Genomic DNA, 20,466 nt, shown 5'->3' with positions numbered 1-20,466 from the left:
GGTGTGCAGGTGGGGCAGCTGCCTGCAGCTGGGGTTTGGCAGGTGGTGGTACGGCTTCTGTGCTGCTGCTCTGTGTGCTCAGCTGTCTGAGGGTGGACACGGCAGCAGCAGTCTTGCTTGTGGGTGTCAGTTGCAGTGCCACTGTGAGTGACAGCCAAGAAATTCAGGGCTGCACAAAGCTTCACAAGTACATTTTTATTTTTCATACCACTCAAACAGAATTATGTTCTTTCACGCAGCACTATAAATACTTTTCACATCAACCGCTCTGTCAGAAAAGGAGAAATAAAAGCTTATTACAGCTCCATGGCTACAAGAAGGGTGTTATGATGGCCTCCTTCTCTTGATTTGCTGTTGTTTAAGGCTTTTTTCCACCCCTCCTATGCAAAGCAGGGTTTGAGCACAACAGCCACTGTACAGTAAGTTTTCAAATGACAAAAGAATTTGTGGGGGCTGCTTGTGTGCTCACATCTGGCTACTGACGTAGCCCTCTTTACTTTAGTGGCACTAAAATACTCAACAACAGCTTTCCTGCACATGCTGCCTGCTGTTCAGTGACCAGAGTTGAGCATTGATCACCGCTCTGGTGGCTCAATGAAAGCAACAAACTGCTCAAAGCAGGAAAGATAAGCCAGTGTTTCATGCAAAGAGAAGCTTGCTGTAAGGTTTGTCACTGAAACACAATGAAGTAATTATCTCTTGGAAGACAGCTGGTTGAGGTATTTTGCAGTGAAACTTGTAATGGAACTCAAGCAAGATAGCTTTGTATCACCCAGACACTGCAGAAATGCTAAGCAATTGGTGCCTGTTGTGTGAATGGAGCCACAGGTGAAATGCCTGGGCAAGGAACTGCACCAGGCAGCTCCTGTAGCTTGGCTGATACAAGTCTGTCTTCAAAATGGGGCCTACAGTTACAATGCTCATTGCTAATTAAAGGCCTGACTTCTAGTTTTTAGCCATGTTTTTTAGTAAAGCAACTTAAGTACATTCTTCAGGCAATTTGGGGTAGAAAGTGCATGTGCAGTGGTTAAAAAACGTTTTAAACTATTTTTCTTAGTACTGCAGTAAGGGAATATTTCTGAGAGTATTATAGTTTCCATTTTGATTACTTCATATGCCCTTTAAAAACTTGCTGAAAAATTAGTATATTTGTCTTCCAACCCCTCCCCTATGTACAGATACATTTCCCTTATCTCATACATCTTGTTATGATTCAGCGAGGTGGCTGACGCTTGCAAGTGCCACTGGAACCAGCCCTTCTCTCCTGTTGGCACCCAGTGACTTGCCAGTGGCTGTTGCAGTGGAGCCCAGCTCGATGACTTTACCCCTTGGCACCTCTGCTTGGTTAATGCACTGTGAGGGCAGGAAGGTGCTGGAGTAAATGGACCAACCTTAGCTCATGTCCATCGACTCTGACGTGGGTAAGGATGCAGAATCTTTCAGAATGCTCTCAAAAAGCGATGCCATTTCAGGATTGGATCTGATCTGAGATGAAAACTCAGCCATTGCTGGACTTTTTTCTACTTCAGGGATGGTCAGGAGAGCCGCTACTGCTCTCATGGCAGATCGCTTCAATTCATCCTGCTTCTCAAACTCCTGTTTCACTGAACCAGCTTTTACCTACAAATCCAAGGCACCAGTTTTAGTTGGCATCTAGAAAAGATTGTAAAGGTTCAAAGAATCAGACACGCCAGCAGAGACAGAGACAAACCAGAGGAGTGGGGGGAGTGGGCTACTCAGCAGCAGTGACGGAGAAGGCTAATAGCACAGGCAGTTTTCACAGAATCGCAGAACAACCAGGCTGGAAGAGACCCACCGGATCATCGAGTCCAACCATTCCTATCAAACACTAAACCATGTCCCTCAGCACCTCGTCCACCCGTGCCTTAAACACCTCCAGGGAAGGTGACTCAACCACCTCCCTGGGCAGCCTGTTCCAGTGCCCAATGACCCTTTCTGTAAAGAATTTTTTCCTAACGTCCACTCTAAATCTCCCCTGGCGGAGCTTGAGGCCATTCCCTCTTGTCCTGTCCCCTGTCACTTGGTTTTGTGGCAGAACCCACCCGCAGCGTGTCACACTCGCAGCCTGATCTTACCTTTGTGGAGCAAGTTGCCCGGAGTGGCTCTATGAGTCGCTCGAGCCGTTGCAGCACAGCGTTGGGACAGAGCGTGGACAGCCGAGCCAGCATTATGAAAGTCAGCATCTAGACAAAAGAGGAAAGATAAACAGTGTTGCTTCACTGCACCCTCTGATCCTCCAGGCTTAGAGCATCAATCCTCTCCACTGAAGCCTCTGTCGTCATGCTGTACCCACACTGCAATGAGCTTTTTCACACTTGTGCAAGGGGTTTTAGTAGGAGTGATGCACCTGCTGGCAGCCAACGCAGAAGAGAGAATCACCAGGTGCACAGGTTGCCCTGCTCTCACATGCCTGCACAGGGCTGCCAGTCTTTGAGAGAAACAGCCACATTCAGCACAGGGATTGTGCTGTTGCTCTACCCACAGCTAAGTAGAAGTAATTCAAATAACTGTATGAAAAAGATATAGCACTTCCAGTTAAGCTATGAGGCCATCAACAACAACAATAATTTTTTTTAATATAGTGTCACTGGCCACACTGAGCAATTGACAATCCAGTTTATAGGCAGAAGGAACTAATTTTAGACTTTGGTAAGTTTCCTATAAAACAACATCAGGGTTGCGTTTTCAAGGCCACCACAGTCAAACTAGAGCTGTCAGATAAAAGGCTGCAGCAGCTACAGAGAATAGGGAACAGCATGGCCAGGGTACCCCGTGCTGTGGTGACACAGCAGCTCAATTCAAGCCCAGGTCCCCAGAGAACGAATAACAGTGACACCACCACCCTCCAGCAGTGAAGGCACAGCATCTACCCGAATGTCATAGTGATCCTTCAGTCCATCCTCCACATGGTTCAGGTACTCATAGATATCCAGACGGTCAAGGCAGCTTTCCAGCAGCGTATACATGCATTCAAAAGCAGCTTTCCTCACGTCAAGGCCATCATCCACCGTGTGCTTGAATGGCCCCATTTCTACCTTAAACAAGAGAAATACTACAGCTGTCACTTAACACTAGACAGGGCAACAGCTTCATCTCAGCTTCACATGTACCGAGTCACTGCTGTATTGCACCCAAGCCAAACTAACAACATACCTCTCGGATGAGTTCCCTTCTGACTTTTGTTTCGTTATACAGGCTAGGCAGAACTGCATTTAGTAAATCTCGAATTAAAGAAGGTTTGTTGTGAGCAACAGAATTAAACATGGCTAAAGCCACGCGTCGAACATTCAGATCTGGATCCTGAAGAGTTTTTAAGAAGTCACCTGTGGGATGAGTGTGCACCAGTCAGTCCAGCTGCAGTGTTTTAAAAGGGTTTTAAAAGTATATCACAATGTATTTTCAAGGAGCCTGGTTATGAAAGCACCTATGGTAAAATAACATCAGGAGCACAGTCTAACACAGACATTCAAGACGATTTCCCTCCTTTCATTTTGGATACACTAAATGGAAGAAACAGGACTTTTCAGCATTTGGACATAAAACCAAACCATGTGATTCTACTTCATCCTAAAGGCAAATCAGCAGCTTTGGTTTCCAAGGAAGTTGGGGTTTTTTTCCCCGCTCAGATCTCATTTGCTCAGACTTCCCTAAAATAGAAGGCCCAGTTTTATACAACAGATCTGAGGTGCAGGCTCCCTAGAAATAAAAGCCTTTTAATGCAAGTTATAGTTTCCAAGACTGCTGGAATGAGATGCTTGAATCATAAAATTTGAACACAGAAGGAACTTAAGCTCCCTAAAAACTCTGTCACCAATGGAACACACCCAAGAGCAAGGCATCAGAGAATTTAACAAGGACTCATGTGACAGTGTTGCTGTTTAATCCCAAAAGCAGAGAAACACAGATGAAAACTAACTGGATTAGATAAGCTTCACATAGGTATGAAAAACTTCTGAGCTGCTAATGATGCCTAACATCTTGTGTTCCCAGCTCACACAGCTGTTTCTAGGAGCCTACCTATGCAGGCTTTCAGGAGAGCATCGATAGGCTGAGGCTGGTCTGCAATTGTGAATTTAATTGCAGTTACCACAGTGCTCCGGGCATGCGGAGAGCCTGCAATAAAGATGGAAAGAAAACATAGTGAAAGATCAAGAGACTCTATAGTTTCTGTAACTGTGTAGTACATATTCTGGTCTTGGTCCCCTAACACATGCAATGAAGAGATAAGAGAACAAAGAATTTGTCTTGGCAATCTCCTTGTTTAAATCCTGCTCCTGCACAATCTGCATGTACTGTCCCTGTTCCTAACACCCTCCTGCCGCCTGCGCAAACCAGTGCTCCTCTGACTCCCCCTTGCAGAGATCCCTTGTTCCCTTTTCATCACTGCAGACTGGCTTTGCTCTCTCTTGTACCCACAGGCAGGTTACAAGAGGACTCTAGAACAATAAGGGCATTTCCCCACGCTCACCATTGCCCTTCCCATTACCTGATGACAGCTGTTTTTTCAGCCGGGGCAGCAGCTCAGAAGGATTCACCAAAGTCAGCTTCCCCAAGCATTCAGCCACCACATTGCATGTCCCTTCCTCTGTGCACTCACAGTGCTTGAAAAGCAGAGCCCAAATATCCTCCACGTAAGGTTTGAGGCCATCAGCTGGGGAGGAGCTGATGACTTCTTTTAGAGAGTGCAGCAGGAGGTACTGTCTCTTGGGCTGGCTTCCAATCTCTTTCAGCATGAAGGGAAGATACTCCTTAAGATTCCCAACACTGATGTTTCCCAATGCATAGGAAGCAGCAGATTTCACCTCTTCACTAGGGGAAGTGAAAGCTTCCAGGATGACTGTTTTGAGGTCTCTCTGAGTACTGAGGTTCATGGTGCGCCCCATCTCTGCCAGTGAAAGGAAAGCTAGCACTTTAACAGCAGGGCTGGACTTGGGGTTTTTTACGTCCTGGATAAATTGGTTCACTATCGCAGGGGCTTCCTTTGGGCAGGCTGAGGAAAGGGCTGCCACGCACTTTGCGACAGAGTAATACGCCTGTTTGTGTAATGTCACTGATGCCCCGGCTGAACCTGAGGAGTAAATAGGAGCAGTCAGCTGCTTCATCAGCTCTGAGTAACCCGTGGTGGCTGTCTTTGTCAGAACCAGAGCCTGGAAGAAGTCTATGATGGCATTGAGTGCCCCTCCTTGAAGCAAAGGCGAGTGGACAAGCTGAAAGATTTCAGCAAGAACTGAGCCACTCATCTTGGAGATGCAGGATGGATAAACTTTGGCCAAAGTAGTAAGGAACATGATAGCCACCTGGGAAACATGCATGTCATTCTCAGTAATTAAAGCGCGCAGCTCCGTTAGGACAGACTCTACCATGGCAGGCTTGAGGCTGTCACTGTAGTTCTTCACCAGGATGTCCAGAGCAGTCAGAGTGCTCAGTTTCAAGGCACGTTGATTCTTTCTTAAAAAGGAAGCTAGAATGGGGAAACCTTCCCCTAGAATGGGTCTCAAATCTATTTTAAGTGGAGAACTAGCAATTAAGGTTAATGCCTTGACTGTTGTCAATCTGGTGATTTCATTTTTGAGCCTCTCCAGAAATATCTTCAAGGTTGGCTGGAGATCAGCGCTTAAATGGTCTCCCAGATTGTAAATAATTTGTCCCATGCAGGAGATAGCACGCTCTTTCACCTCCTGGTCGATGTCAGCTGCCTTCAGTCGCTTCAGAGTACCAGGGAAAAGGTCCTTCACATAGGGCTTGGCATCAAATGTGCAAGGTTTGTCCAAAGGCCTGATAACTTTCACAAGTTGCTGAGTAACCAGCAGAGCTTCTGAAGTGATCTTATAGAAGGGGTCTCCAATGCAGGTCACCACAGGAGGTAACAGGCTTTTGATATGAGGGTGAAATACCTCCGGCTGGTGATTGCAAAGAACAACATGAAGGAAAGACAGTGTATCAATCCTCATGTTGGACGAGCTGGATTTATCAGCCAAGGAGAAAACAATACCTGTGCAGAAGAGACAAGAATGACTGCTATCTTACTTCATCAAGTGTTTTTTTATCATACCCATCTCCACCTCAAAGGAGGACATAATTGAAATCTGTTTCCTTTCTTTCCTCCCCTCACCCAGAAGAAACATGCCATTAGAGAGCGCTACTATCCTTGCCCTCTTTCTGCTTTCCAGGAAGTGGCTTTCCAGGAATTCAGCCAAAACTGGTCTTTGTAGCAGTCCTGGCTGGCTGGCTACAAAGGCTTTTTAAAAAAGCTAATTTGTACATGTCATCCTGGGCTGAGAAGAGAAGGAATGGTTAGTCAAGTGCAAATAAGTACGACAAAATGGCACGAAATTAAGACTGGGAAAGTCTAATCTCAACAACAGGCACTCCAGGCAACAGGAATACTTCATGGCTTTTCATTCTTCCGTCAGAAGTCTTAAAAAAAACCCAACCCAAAATAAAAAAAAAGGAAGCAGGGGCTCTATGTTTATGTAGTTTTACAGCTTCTGTTAGCAGTGTTTGGAGCATAACTGCGGATCATTAAAGATGCCCTTGCAGAAGGGAGCTACTTTCAAGCCACAACTTCTGTGGCACATATTGATGTTTCCCAGAAGACTTAATGAGAAACCCTTACAGCAACCATAGAATCATAGAATAACCAGGTTGGAAGAGACCCACTGGATCATCGAGTCCAACCATTCCTATCAAACACTAAACCATGCCCCTTAGCACCTCGTCCACCCATGCCTTAAACACCTCCAGGGAAGGTGAATCAACCACCTCCCTGGGTAGCCTGTTCCAGTGCCAAATGACCCTTTCTGTGAAAATTTTTTTCCTAATGTCCAGCCTAAATCTCCCCTGGCGGAGCTTGACACCTGACTCAATACGGCCTGCCACCCCTGAAGACATGCCTGACCCTTGGTTTGAGTGTGTTTTTCCAATCTATTGCTTCTTAAGAGGAAAGTACATGGATCCAGCCCAGGTACAATCACAGGAGACTTTTTTTATATTTACTATCCAGTCACAGCAAAAGCAAAGGCAGGACCTTAGTATTACAAGCCTTTCAGCAGTGGGATGCTTCATGAGCCTATAGGCAAGAAAGCTCAGAGAAAAATGTGGCGGTGCAAATTAAATAATCAGTCAATACAAATAGTTTTGTAAAAAGTCACTTGTGTTACTGATCTCAGCGGCCTAACAGAACAATTTGAGCTAGTTTCAAAGGAGGCTGGAACAGGCCCTCCTGAAAGCATTTCTTCAGGGAACTGTGGAAATGAACTTGATATTCTTATCCTGGCTTTAAGTGGTAAGACAGAAGCCAGGGTTGATCTGGAAGCTCTTTAGTGTATATGTCCTGATGCTGAGCAGAATTATATACGGGAATAAAACCAGAATACACAGGCAAGGAGCATCCGTGTTAGGAATGGATTGAGCCAACCCTGCTCCTTCACCCCCAGACGACGGACAAGTTTACCAGGGATGAGCGCAGGGATGTGATCTGCCAAGCAACCAGGAAGAACATTAGCCAGCTCTGTCAGGAGGCTGAAACAACCCTGTCTTGATTTGATGCTCTTTTCTTTGAGCTGCTTGTGCAAGGCCTTGACGATGTTGGGGACCTGCAGTTTGGAAAAGAAAACCAGAAGCAGACACATCAGCCATCCCAGGTTTCACAGGGTACAGAGCTAGGCTACCAAGGCAGTTTGTTCAGCTGAGCCAGAGCCACTAACCGTACAGCAAGAGAACTAATCGGGGGAGAGCAAGAAACAGTGCACTTGTTCACCAGAAGAGAAAGGACTTGGACAGTTTACAAGGCAGTGCACATGAAGAAAAGATACATGAACAGAAGAGCAGGAGGGGATGTTATTCTTCTTTTCAGTATTCTACAGACTCCTAAGCAGCCCTTCCTCAAGTTGCTGCTATCCCATAACACTGAAGCTTGAAGAAACACAACAAAATGATCAGACCAGGACACACTGCTAAAGAAACTTAAAGAGTTTTATGGTTCCTTCCTGGTCTGCTGTTTAAGGATCTTGCCCCATAACTAAATTTAAACTTGAACCAGTGTTCAAGTGAAATAAAGAAAAAACCCACAGGGCTGAGGTACAAGTTATTTAAATTAATATCTCATATATATAAGATGATTGATCAGTGACATAATTACAGTTTGGCAGGATTTTAACCCTCCTGCTTCAAGAACTCAGTAGTCAGTAATAGCATCAGCCAGCAAAAGCTGCTCTCATGGTCATGATATTCTATAATCACATGATTATTTCCAATGTTTCTTTAGTCTTCTAAAATGGCACATGTGGACCACAGCGTTAGCAAGTATCCTGGTCTCAGCAGAGTCCTGATCAGCATGTGTGGCTGAATTGTTCTGACTGTAATTACTCCAGCATATTTCTAAATTAAAGCAGCACATCAGAAAACTTGCTTCCACTATTGTTTGTTTGATCAGCAGTGATGTGTGGGCTGTGTGCACAGCTTCAGCAAGGTACCCCAGAAGCCAGTGGCTGTTTTCCCATAACAAACCGAGCTGCACGCTCTCATATGCTGACTGACCAGATCCAAACCTTACAGAGCTTCCAGTGGCTTACTGTGGCACATTTCTACTACAATTTATTCAATGAGTTTCCCAAGTAGCAGCTGGAGTAACTGTAAAGCAACAGACTGACCCTTCACCCAAAGGCTAACCTGTCTCACACACAGCCCGCAAACATGTGCCAGAGGCCAGTGGTGGGGGACAACGCAGGTTATACCTCAGTGCTCCTGCACTGGCTCAATGCTCCCTTCCCCAGGAATGGTTGGAGATAAACAGTGAGCAGTCAGCTCACAGGACTTGGTCCCCTCTGCTGGCGTGCCTGAGGACTCTTTCAGTTCCTTACGTTCTCAAGCTTAACTATTAGGCATATTCATCAGTGGCATAGTAGGCACTTTTGTACATTGCTTTCTGATTTAATCCAGCCCTCCATCTTCTCACACACCTGGTTCTGAAGCATTGCCAAGGGAACATCATCTTTGCCAGAGGCATCTGCAGCATGCAGCCAGCTCTGGATGGGCAGTGTTTGCTTCAGCAAGGAGATGTAAGTGCTGAAGATGTCAGCTTTGACATTCTCCTCCCTCTCTTTGAATCTGCTTATCAAGACTGGGGAAAGAGTTTTGTAGAAGTCCTGAAGGAGATCGTGCCTGCTGCTGACAATGGCCTCCAGGCACTTCGCTGCAGACCTGCGGACTTTCCAGCTGATGTCATCATCATCGCTGTACTCATCATCGCTTTCTGGAAAGAAGACAAAGGAAAACAAGGCACATCATTGTAAGAAAACTGGAGCTAGAAGACCACTTCATCCTCAAACCTTCCCTCTCCCCCTGACCAGACAAACAGATGTCAGTACTGCACATGCATCTGGGAACATGGAATTATTCAGAATAGCCCATTCCTACAGATGTCATTAACAGCCAATATGACCCAGGGCTGCCCTATGTCAGGACAGTTCTGTTCCAAGTAAGAGCTGACAGAGAATAAACTATAACGTTGCTACCCTTACTGGCTGCTTCGGCTCGGGCATCAAGGGTTTTGAAGGGAGAATGAGGTTCCCACACTTTCAAGCCAGAAATAGGTAAATATTTCTCTTAGCAATTCCCAATGGCACAAAAGAGTGTAACAATTTACTATGTTACTGGCAGAACATTTCACACATTCTCCAGGAATCTCACCAGGATCTTACCTCAACTGGTATGAACATAAATAAAAATGCCTTTCCTCCAGGGAACTTATTCTAACTTCTGCTCTTAGCTACCGCACTATATGCAGCTATAAATAAAGACATTATGAAATGCTGTCTATGGCTAACAGGCATTAAGGTACCCCTCCTACCTGACCAAGACTCAATGTCCTCCTTAAAGTAAACATGATGCAGAAAATAAGTGAAAGGTCTCTTTTGAAGAAACTATCAGATTGCTTTCACTGATGACTAAGCATCTGCTATAAAAATAGCCACCTTATAGTAAAAAATTAATTATGTGTCTACTGCGTTTGTAGTCTTTCATTTAAAATAACAGTTAAGCATATACCTCTTCACAAAGAGAGGCACAAGCACAGGCTCTGCAGCCTCTAGGTGACTGCAAAGATAAGCTTTGGCTGGCTGTTGTGCTCAGAATAATGTTTCTGTGTGGAAAACACTCTAGTAGATGGAGAGATAAAAGGAAGCAATGCAAAAACCACAACAAAGCTGCAGCAGACAAGGCAGCATGGTTCATACACACCCTGGCAGAGGTGCAGGCTGCAACAGCCTGCAAGTACTGCTTACTCACCTGACCTCCCCTATGACCAGAAAAAACAGGACTTTGTCCTGCCTTCTAAATATGTGAGACCACATTAAATATTTCTGATTCCTTTTCTAACCAGAGTAAGGTATAAATGCTGGCTATCTGCCTGGTTAAAAATGGTAACACTGCGTAACACCGGAATAGGTGCCGAAACAGTTTAACTGCAATTTCTAGATCTGCCTGTAACATCTTTCTTTTCAAGAAATACCATATTGTAGGGACCCCTGTAAAGAAGCCATCTCTCTCTCATAAGCTAAATTACTAAAGCTAAACTATGAGGATAGACAGGAATTGGTGTTACAGCTGCATTCAAACACTTGGTGTCGCCACCTGAGTTTTGAACCAGCTAGAGAGCAGGGAAGAGTGGCTACATTCCCACCTTCCCTTAAAGAACAACCTATGCATATCAAGTCAGCTGCTTGGAGAACGGGTCTGAGGTCTGCCTGGCAGGACGCAAGTTGCACCAGCACCTTTGGAAGCACAAGGGAGCATTTCCAACAATCAGGACAGGAAAACGTTTGCTCCTCATGGTTTCCAGGTGTTAAGCCTGTCTGCTTGCTCTAAGAAACTCCTGCAATCAGCAGGCACAGGGGAAAAAGTGCTTCCTTGGTCTACCTCTCCACTAAGCTAGTTCAGAGTTCAAGTTTCAGTGTTTTCACTGTTGCCTAAGGCAGGCAGAGATGTGAGGACTTTGTTAGAAAAATGTAAAAGTAGCAAACTCAGAATTACTGCTGCAGCTTTGCACATACAGCTCTATTATTACCAGTGGTAAATGAAAATAACTCATTTAACAGAACTGACTATCTTGAAGCGGATCTGAAAAGTAACATCACAGAGGATGAGAAAGCAGGAAGGGGAGAAATGTTAACCCAGTGTTCTGCTGAGCACAGTAATCCTCACAAGCAGGCACCTTGCTCTTCATCCTCCCCATTTCCAGTTTCCATCATCTCTTCCTCCTCCTCATTATCATAGTTGTAGTTTGGGTCAAAGGTGATGTACTTCAAACACAACCCCATTATCTTAGGGATGTGAGGGTCAATTTCCTTTGGACACCTATCACGACAAATAAAAATGCTAAGAATTAATAAATTAAAGACTAAGCAATTTTAAATATCCAAATAATGTAATTAATAAAAATGATCCCAAAATGCTTCACAGACTATATGAACATTTTGTTAACATGAATTAAACCACAGCTGCTCCTTCCTTCTGTGCATGAAGCAAGACCACATTCCCCTGGAGAGGGTGCAATGCTTTCTGTAAGGAAAAAAAATAAATAAATTGCCTTCACCACCTGGTTGAGTCCTCCCTTCATAGGAGAAAACCTCAGCTGCTCTGCAGGGCTCCTTTTCCAAGACAAGCAGTAAACATTTGACCAAACAGAAGAGCTGCAGCTCAGCAGCTCTTTGCCTGAGCCCTCTTCCTGCCTCTCACTCCCTCCAAGCACCAGGAGTGAGACAGTTCTCTCTTGCTGAGGAATCTCCAAGGACAAGGAAAACTCCCACTCCTGCAAAACCAACACAGAAACACACTCTCACACACTGAGGAAAAATAGCTCATAACTCAGGCCCAAATCTGCATGTAAAGAAAGGATTTAATATTTGAAATGTCTTTACCAACAGGAATATATATAAGGAAGGTACTCAACCGTGGATGCCGAATGTATAGATATTTATACTAGGATGACACTGATGCACAGGATGGTGCACATTGCTCCGTTAGGGCACACACCTTCTCACGAAAGACTCGAAAGCCTGAAAGCAATACTCTCTCAGCTCATCATCTTCCACGTTACAGTACTGAACAATCAGAGGAATTATCTTCTCCAGATGTTCTCCTGGGAAAGACAAAAATAAGCAGCAGAGAAAATTCATTTCAGCCTTCACTCACCCAAGCAGCTAACAGTTCAGCCATCTGCCACTTCCTTCATGTGCCTGGCAGAGCATTCCTCTCCCGGACCTCATGGTCCAGCCCTGCAGAGATTTTAAGCAGATGACCACTGCTGCCCGTCTTCATCTCCTTGCTGGTATTTCAGTCATGGAAAGAGCTGTGATTAGAAATCTTCCAGGACCTAATCTCAGCTCTGGCAGTTCTTTCAGACAAGCAATACAATATGCTGCCCTCCACTTCTCCTCTCACTTAAAATGGTGTGAATCCACTGACCTAATTCATAGAGGTGTTAATTCAGACCAGGGAAGCACTGCAAGACCTTAAGATGAAATCACAACAGAAGGGCAGCCAGAGAGTTATTCTGGTGTCTCCTCCCTTCCAAGTGGAGATCAGATCCAGGTCAGGAGGGAATCACAAAGCACAAGTCACATTAGGGAAAAAGTGAGCACACTTCTTTTGCTTCGAAAAGGAGCTGCTCTAAAACACATGCATGTTTCCCAGTGTCATTTCAAGCTACTCGTCCTACCTATGCGGTGTCCGGCCTGCCTACTGATGCCAGCGACACATTGAATGTACGTCCTGGTAGTAGAAGTAGACTCATTCCTCTTCAGCTCGGTAAGCAGATGCTCTGTGAGCTCTGAGAAGATGTTCCCGCTGCAGGTCAAGACAAGATGACCCAAGGCAATAATGGCCCTTTTACGTACTGCCAGCCTGGGGCTTGTCAGCTGGGGGAGGAGGCAGTTCAGAATGGAGGAATGGAAAGAGTAGAGTGTTCCCCCTAGTCTGCAATCAACAGCACAAGACAGAAGTTGAAAGTCAAAGCCTTACAGGAAAAGCCCTCTTGCCAGCAAAAAAAAAAAAAATCTAAAACCCCTTTGGCTATGAAAACTTCATGTGTGTTGTGGGGAGAGAGAAGAAAAGGGTGGGTTTGGTATCTTCATCTGAACCCTGACTTGTTCTGTGTAACCCAGGGAGAGGTTACTTGTCTGCATCATGGACGGGGTTGATTTCGATGGTGTCCTTCTGGATGACCTGGGGGTTTGTCAACATTATCCTGCATACAGCTGACATCTGACACTGTCACTCTGACTTATGTAATGAGAGAAAGAGGCAGCCAGGGAAAAAAATGCATGTGTGATCAGATCACAGGACTAAAATAAACTCCCCTGCCTTGCCCTTTCCCTCTCTACATCTGTTTGAACTGCGCCCTGCGTGGGATCCATCACCAACATTACTGCTGTTCGCAGTCACAGAAGGGCTCCGTACATCGCCTCTCATCTCTGCTGGAGAATACGCTCTGCTGATATATTCCCCAGTGGCATTCAACCCAAATCCTTTATTTTTAAGTCCTGATATAGGATTAGGGAAATAAAGAAATATACATACAGCCCCCTGCCACACACATCTGCCAGAATGAAATCTTTTGGTACCTGCTCAGCATATCTGACAGGATGTCAAGAGCCTCCAGCTGCACAGATACATCCTCCTGCTTGCCAATGGCTCCTGTCAGCTGGGCTGTGATCTTTTTGCACACATTTGCTGTCATAGTGGAGCCTGCAAGAAAGAGATTTTTCCCCATCGTCAGTTAAAAAGAAATCTTTTTACTGCTAAGAACCATTTAATCCGTTCTAGCTTAAAAAGAAAACAAAAATTACCACTGGAAGACCTAACCACCTAACCAGAAGAGCAGTCAATTAGCTTTTATTTGAGGTGGTGGAGACACAGTGTGATAAGTAAGGTACTACCCTATGTGGTATGATGCATTAACTATTTCAAAGTAGCTTCTCTTCTTGGAGTGTCTTTTACCCTAAAACGGCCTGTCTTACAGGCAGCTCCCAGGCCCTCGCAGTGCAGGGAGCAGAGATGGGTGAAAAGGTTCTGGCATGTTTTACTGCCTGTTTTTAACTTGAAAATGTTCAGTTTCAACACATGGAGGTTTTCTCCATAGGAAAAGCAGTCTTGACAGAAACTGTTTCTCAGCTCCACGATGGAATTTAAGTTGGTTCAATGCAAGGTATAAGCAGCTTTAAATTCCACAAAACTTCCAAAGGAAGGGCTGATTGCTTCCCACGCCATTCTGAACAGCATCCACGACACAACAGGGACAACGCAGAAGTGGAACATCCTTGAGCACCATTAACTGCTGTACAACACTGAGAAAGTAGCCTGCCTCGGGCACTCACTATTTCTTGGATTATTTTCCCAAACCTTCCTTTGCTCCTTACAGCAACAGCAACCAGACAGAGTGAGGCTTAGGGTAAAGAAAACACATGGGGAGATGACCAATCTCATGATTTTGCAACAAATCTACACTGCTTTTGCTGCCTCCTACCCAAGCAGTGTCAATCCCAGCCCTTATGGAGATGACTTATCTGTTGCTACCCTAAAATGGTTTTAGTTCATGCGATGTATGTTAAATAAAGAACTCTAAAAGGATGGTTCTCAAAAGCTTAGCATTTTGCAGAAACTGAGAGACGTGTTCAGCAAATATTTGCATACTAATTCTACTTCTCTTCTAAACCCAAAACCCAGCAGCCTGGCAGCACGGCTACAGTCACCCACCATGAAGGAACAACAGATACGTGAAATGGTTGCAGAGGAAATTTAAATCTCTGGCAGCCTTGGGAATCTCCTGAATAGCTGCAATTTTGGGATAGGTAGTTCCAAATGCAGGAGAAGCAGCCAGGGTAGCTGTGGCAGTAAGAAGACTCAGTCCAGCTGGGCTGCAGACAGGAGGTGGTGCAGTGCTGGCACTGCTAAGATCGCAGAGGGTAGTGGCATTGCTGATCTGGAGACCAACAGCCTTGGAAGGCTGCCTGAGCAACAATATCTTGACACACATCGAATGCTCTAGGACTGCTGTAAACAAAAATGGATTTCTCCAAGTTTCAGACTTAAGTATCTTCAGGGTGACCAACTCAAGTTAAAATTTCATCCTATCTTCAATCATATCAGTGTATCAGCTTCTACTATCTCTCCTCCTTATTTCAATATGTGTCCTCTAGCATGTGAATAAGGAATCTGTAATTTTTAGGCCCTGAACTACACGTTTTCCACTGTTTCCCAAAGACTGTGACTCCCTGTTGCCTCAGTCTGACAAAGAGGAACAGACATTTTACCTGTAGAAGCTGGTGGCAGCTCAGAGATGACTGTTTTCAGTCCAATGCTGGAGATATCCCGCAGCTGTTCCTTGTCTGATAACATGTTTGTACACAGAGTATCCACAATGGTTTCTACTTGGTACTCCTTCACTTTGCCAACCAGTGGGCCCAGACTGTGGGAGGAGAAGACAATCAGAATGAAGAGGGATGCTTTCCACCATCAAAAGGGATGCTCAGACTCCCTCCTCCTTAAAGGCAGCTCGGTCCCAAATCTACGTATTACCAAAACATCAGCTTTGAGTACTGATATCCCTAGGTTTACATACTCTGCGCTGTTACCTCAGTTAACTCTGTATCAGACTTCAGTGGATTTTAGATCAGATTTGTAGGAGGACATTTCACACCTACTACTGCAAACATGAGGCCAGTTAAGATATTACTGGAAGGAGCTTCTCAGAAATTATGACACAATGAATCTGAACCAAAGCAACCACGTTACAGAGAGTAATGGTAAAATCTATGGTCAGATTGGCGAAAAAAAAAACCAAACCAAAACCAACCCAATCATCAAAACCTGATTTTCAGGAGACATTGCCAAGTGGATTTTCACAAGCAATTAACTGCCTATTGCCCTCTGCCACGTGTGTGAAAATCTCTACCTGAACCAAGGCTCAGAATCACAAAAGGGAAGATTGCTCGCTTTCCCCTGCTTTAAGTTATTATTATTAGAAAAACTTTCTGTTAGCAACCTGTATTTTCTGCTGGTAAGTTTATACCCAAAATTACACACAGAGTGTTTGTCAGCATTTGATTGCAACTGAGCAGTTTTGCTTCTTTATAAGGTAGCCAGCTAAAATGCAAAGTATTAATTGCATTCCAGCAAGTCATGTGTTGGCTTTCCTTCCCTAAGTGGCTGTACTTAATGCTTTGAATTAAACTAATGAATTCAAAATGCATTTGTTTCCCATGAATACTCTGTATCCCTTGCTAAGAAATTGCTATTTCACAGACAGCAAATCTGTTTGCTAGAAATTCCATGAGAAGCAAACACAGATGTGTTGAAACATTATACCATATAGAAAATTGCACCTTCTTACTTTGGTGAACATCCAAAGAAAATACTGAGCCCACCTTCAATCCTAACAACACATCACTCTTCCACAGGTTGAGTGACCTTGCATGTAGCTCCATGACTTGCCAGGGGCAGAGATCCACGCCCAAGCTCCCGTGGTTGTGCCACCCCTCCTCTCCCACTGAAGGGCCTGTCCTGATGAAGAACTGAGACCCTAGCTTGCAGATTAACACCACCAGGTAATTCTTCATGCCAAATCTAGAAACGACCTCAGAAGGATTTAAGCCTGAACAGAGATTCCCGACAGATGCTCTAGGTACTTTTCACTTTGCCATGAGTCAATACCACCTTGCAGAGAAATTGTTACTTGCTGTAGCAGTGATGTGGCTGTGCTACAATTTCTGTATCAGGTACAAAATGTTAGTTACTGCTTCCTTGATCCCCTTCTATGGGTATAAGCTGAAGAAGGGCAAATTTAGACTTCAGCATGCTACTTTTAATATGGTAAGATTCACAATATTAACACTGAACTACTTCCAAAATTACCTACTACTTCTACAAAGACATCTGTATGCTCAATCTTTCTAGATATCAATAGAGAAAGAAAGTACTGTGCCCGGCATGAGAGGGAAAGACTCTACAAAGGGAGGTTTGAGTAAGATGCCAATGCTGCCGGGCCACGCTCCACTCTAACACATTCTCTGCTGTCTGTGACAGCTTTATTACTGCCAAGGAATATGGTAATTACTGGCCAGGCTCTTACCACTTGACAGCGAGGTTCTGTACTTCCCCATTTTTGTCCTCCAGCAATTTCAAAAGCATCTTCACAACTTTTTTCTCACTGTCTTCATCTAGTTTTATTGAATCTTTCTGCAGTTCCATCATCAGGTCGTTGGTGGCCATAAACCTGAAAGAGCATATAGCAAAGTTGATTATGATTTGCATATAGCAAAGCATATAGCAAAGTTGAGTGTCTGATATACAGACACAAACCCATTTACTTTGCACCGCTTTGGACAATGAAACTTGACAATTGGTGCTCCTGTGAAAACATACTTTGAAAGTGCAGCTCATGACCCTTTACAGTGTACTGAAAAATAAGGTACAAAGAATTAGTACTGTCTTACAATAGGACAACACAGAGAGAGGTAACTGGTGAAAAGGCTTTAGCTAAGGAATCTGTGAAAATGAGGAAAGTGTTCTCTCCTTAAAATACATAACTAGGATGTGGTAAACTAAAACTCTAAAACCGGCACAGTGAGATCCAGCTTGTGTATTCTTCCTCACTGCCTAAATCAAGATGGTTACCTATGCTAGAAAAAAACATGGGTATTTTTTTTTCCACCAAATACCAGGCCTAGGAAACCTGTCTTTGTTAGAAGAATGCACCTGGCTGTGTTCTTTCTGGCTTATTTAGCACTGATAGTCTGATTCCACATGTAGAGAAGTCCTATCATGCTCAGAAATAAAAAATAAACTCCATGCAAACCATACCTCAGACGTTCCCTAGGCTATATTTAGATTGCTATGAGCAAAACCAAGCAAGTATTTATCATTCCAGCTTAGAAGAAAAACCAAACTCCCCGCTGACTGTTAGTCCATTAATTTTCTATCAGGGACAATTGTCAAAATGGATGTTGAGCAGTTTTGGAAAGTATCTATTTTCCTGGGGGCAGGAAAGGTAAAAGGCGCTAGTATAAAAGTCTGAGGTTCTGAGAAATGTGAGTGCAGTTATCATGTATTGGCTCCTTTCTAATGTTAGCCCTGGCATAGGGATGGATGTCTAAAAGGAACCAGAGGATCTCTTCCCTTTCATTTACCAAATGACACTGCCACTTTAAATTAGGCTCTGATGTAATTCATTCAGAATGTAAAAGCCCTCCTGTACCAGGGCAACATTCATGTCTTCAATCTGCAAACTCGTTCTTGAGTAGCCACGAGGTACATCTGGAACAAGGGACTGCTGTGGTGTTAGACAGCCAGACAGAAATCCAAAATGAGAAAAACAGAGGGACTCTGATCTGCAATGTTAACAATATGCAATCCAGTTTGGATTCTGCAAGAGCTTTTATGCTGTACTTGCAGTTCAACGAGTGCGTAGAACAAGCATGACCAATTATGGCCACAGGCTGATCAGAGTCTTCCACGGCAACACATCCAGCTTCTGACTTGCTACCTTCTGCTGTCCTGCCCACAGAACCTCAGAAACTGGCACACAGATCCATTTATGAGAGGGAAGCACATGAAACCTGGTCCTATAACTGATACACAGTCATGCAGCTGAAGATAGACCATGAGCTCACCTTTGACCACCCAGGAAGAAACAGCCCTGGAATATCTCTATAACAAGACACACACCCTGTGCTGGGCACATTTTGTTTGTAGTATTGACTGTGAATTCTTTGAACAAATAGTTTGTGCAACTACTCCATCACTGACTTCTTTAAAAAGTATCTATTTTAACACCAGAAAACCATCAGCAGCCTCTAAAAAACTCAACCGAACTTCAGGATATCACTAATCCTCCTCTCTTTTAAAAAAAGATCTCAAAATATCAAGTCCGGTACAAACATTACCTGCCAGGTAGATATTGAGTAAATGGTACATTCACAGGTGAAATCTTTCATACTTGTTAGTTTTAACATTTTTTTTTATAAAGCACCTTAAATCACAAGCCCTGGCCCTACAAAGATGTCCCTTCTTTCAGCTGACGTAAACAAAGAGAATAAAAAGCATCTCAGTCCTGTTACAGAGGCATGTTTTCCCATTGTACGGAAGTAGCTCTTAAAGTGATCTGAGCAGGGTCAGTGTCTGCAGCGTCCACCACTTGGGTGACACGGCTGCTCGGACCAGGGACTTTCAGCCTTTTCAATGCACTGACCACCTAACCATCTAGCTGAAAACAAAGACCTACTTCATCTTTTTTGCTACAATGTTCTTCGTTTGCAAAGTAAATAAGAATTTAAAGACCATCTGTCAGGACTTTTATTCCCCCTTCCACTCTCTTTGCTCGTTCTCTTGCATTATGCAGCAATACAGACAAGGGAGGAGAACACTTGGTTTCTCTACATTTCCCCCTCAGCCAAAAGACTCGGAATACTGTAAATAAAGCTGCTTAATTCCTCTGATACAGAAACCTCCTGCACACCTGCAGGCAGATTTTACCACCAGCAGGGTCAGGGGCACCTTGCCTGCTCCTGATGCACAGGGACCAGCAATGCAAAGGGACCCCTTGGTGGGAAGGGAAACCTCCCAGTGGGAAGAGACCCCTCAGAGAGAAGATACCTCTCCAGTGAGAAAGGATACCCTCCCCTTAGAAGGGACTTTTCAAAGGGAAAGCACCCCCACAGTAGGAAGGAACCCCTTGGGGGGAAGGCACCCTCCTGGTGGGAAAGGACACCGTCCCACGGGGAAGGGATCCCCTGGTGGGAAGGGACACCCTCTGTGGGAAAGGACCCCTTAGAGGGAGGGCACCCCCCATTGGGAAAAGACCTCTCTGTGGGAAGGGGCCCATTGGAAGGAAGGCACCCTCCCAGTGGGAAAGGAAACCTCTACAGAGAGAATTGACCCCTCCAGTGGGAAAGCACAACCTCCCAGTAGGAAGGGACCCCTTGGAAGGAAGGCACCCTCCCAGTGGGAAAGATACCCCACAGTAGGAAAGGACACACTCCCAGTGGAAGGGACCCTCTCTCAGCGGGAAGGACCCTCTCTCAGCGGGAAGGGACCCTCTCTCAGCAGGAAGGGACCCTCTCTCAGCAGGAAGGGACACTCTCCCACGGGGAAGGACCCTCTCCCAGGGGGATGGACCCTCTCCCAGGGGGATGGACCCTCTCTCAGCGGGATGGACCCTCTCCCAGCGGGATGGACCCTCTCCCAGCGGGAAGGGACCCTCTCCCAGTGGAAGCCCCCAGCCCATGGAGCCCCCGCAAGGCTCCGTCCCCGTGCGACGCCGCACCTGAAGTCTTTGTCGGAGGAGGTCATCTTCTCCAGCAGGCTGGAGATGTGGTAGGACGCGGTGGCCATGGCGAAGGACCCCGGGTCGCGGCGCCGCCACCAGCTCCGCCCGCTGATCGCGGCGCC

General features: G+C 45.1%; 1 protein-coding gene across 2 annotated transcripts; it reads right to left on the bottom strand.

The window, feature by feature from the left end:
- Window positions 1-180: 180 nt before the first annotated feature.
- Window positions 181-20,458, bottom strand: LOC138725304 (cullin-associated NEDD8-dissociated protein 1-like). 2 transcript variants are annotated; one of them, XM_069866097.1, is made up of 16 exons: window positions 20,342-20,458; window positions 17,150-17,293; window positions 15,333-15,487; window positions 13,644-13,767; window positions 12,740-12,996; window positions 12,055-12,160; window positions 11,234-11,376; window positions 8,982-9,274; window positions 7,475-7,616; window positions 4,508-6,013; window positions 4,039-4,134; window positions 3,175-3,344; window positions 2,892-3,056; window positions 2,097-2,204; window positions 1,392-1,620; window positions 181-268 (listed from the first exon to the last, which is right to left on the bottom strand). In XM_069866097.1, exons 1-15 carry the CDS (start codon window positions 20,407-20,409, stop codon window positions 1,393-1,395), a joined length of 3,705 nt encoding a protein of 1,234 aa, XP_069722198.1. In that variant the 5' UTR covers window positions 20,410-20,458; the 3' UTR covers window positions 181-268; window position 1,392. The 2 variants fall into 2 exon arrangements, 1 of the variants encoding a protein (XP_069722198.1); XR_011338224.1 differs by lacking the exons at window positions 181-268; window positions 1,392-1,620 and having other exon boundaries at window positions 2,892-3,052.
- Between the last annotated feature and the right edge of the window lie 8 nt (window positions 20,459-20,466).

Source organism: Phaenicophaeus curvirostris, chromosome 11, assembly GCF_032191515.1.
Source record: "Phaenicophaeus curvirostris isolate KB17595 chromosome 11, BPBGC_Pcur_1.0, whole genome shotgun sequence".
Lineage (NCBI taxonomy): Eukaryota > Metazoa > Chordata > Aves > Cuculiformes > Cuculidae > Phaenicophaeus > Phaenicophaeus curvirostris.
Note: the sequence above shows the minus strand (reverse complement) of the source record. Positions and strands in the feature narration are given on the sequence as shown.

Excerpts from the sequence above, each read along its gene's own strand:
- LOC138725304 (XM_069866097.1), bottom strand. The coding sequence starts at position 20,409 with ATGGCCACCGCGTCCTACCACATCTCCAGCCTGCTGGAGAAGATGACC. Across the intron at positions 4,135-4,507 it reads GAAAAAACAGCTGTCATCAG|GCTCTCCGCATGCCCGGAGC; the intron begins GTAATGGGAAGG and ends TCTTTATTGCAG. Across the intron at positions 1,621-2,096 it reads GGGCAACTTGCTCCACAAAG|GTAAAAGCTGGTTCAGTGAA; the intron begins GTAAGATCAGGC and ends TTGGATTTGTAG.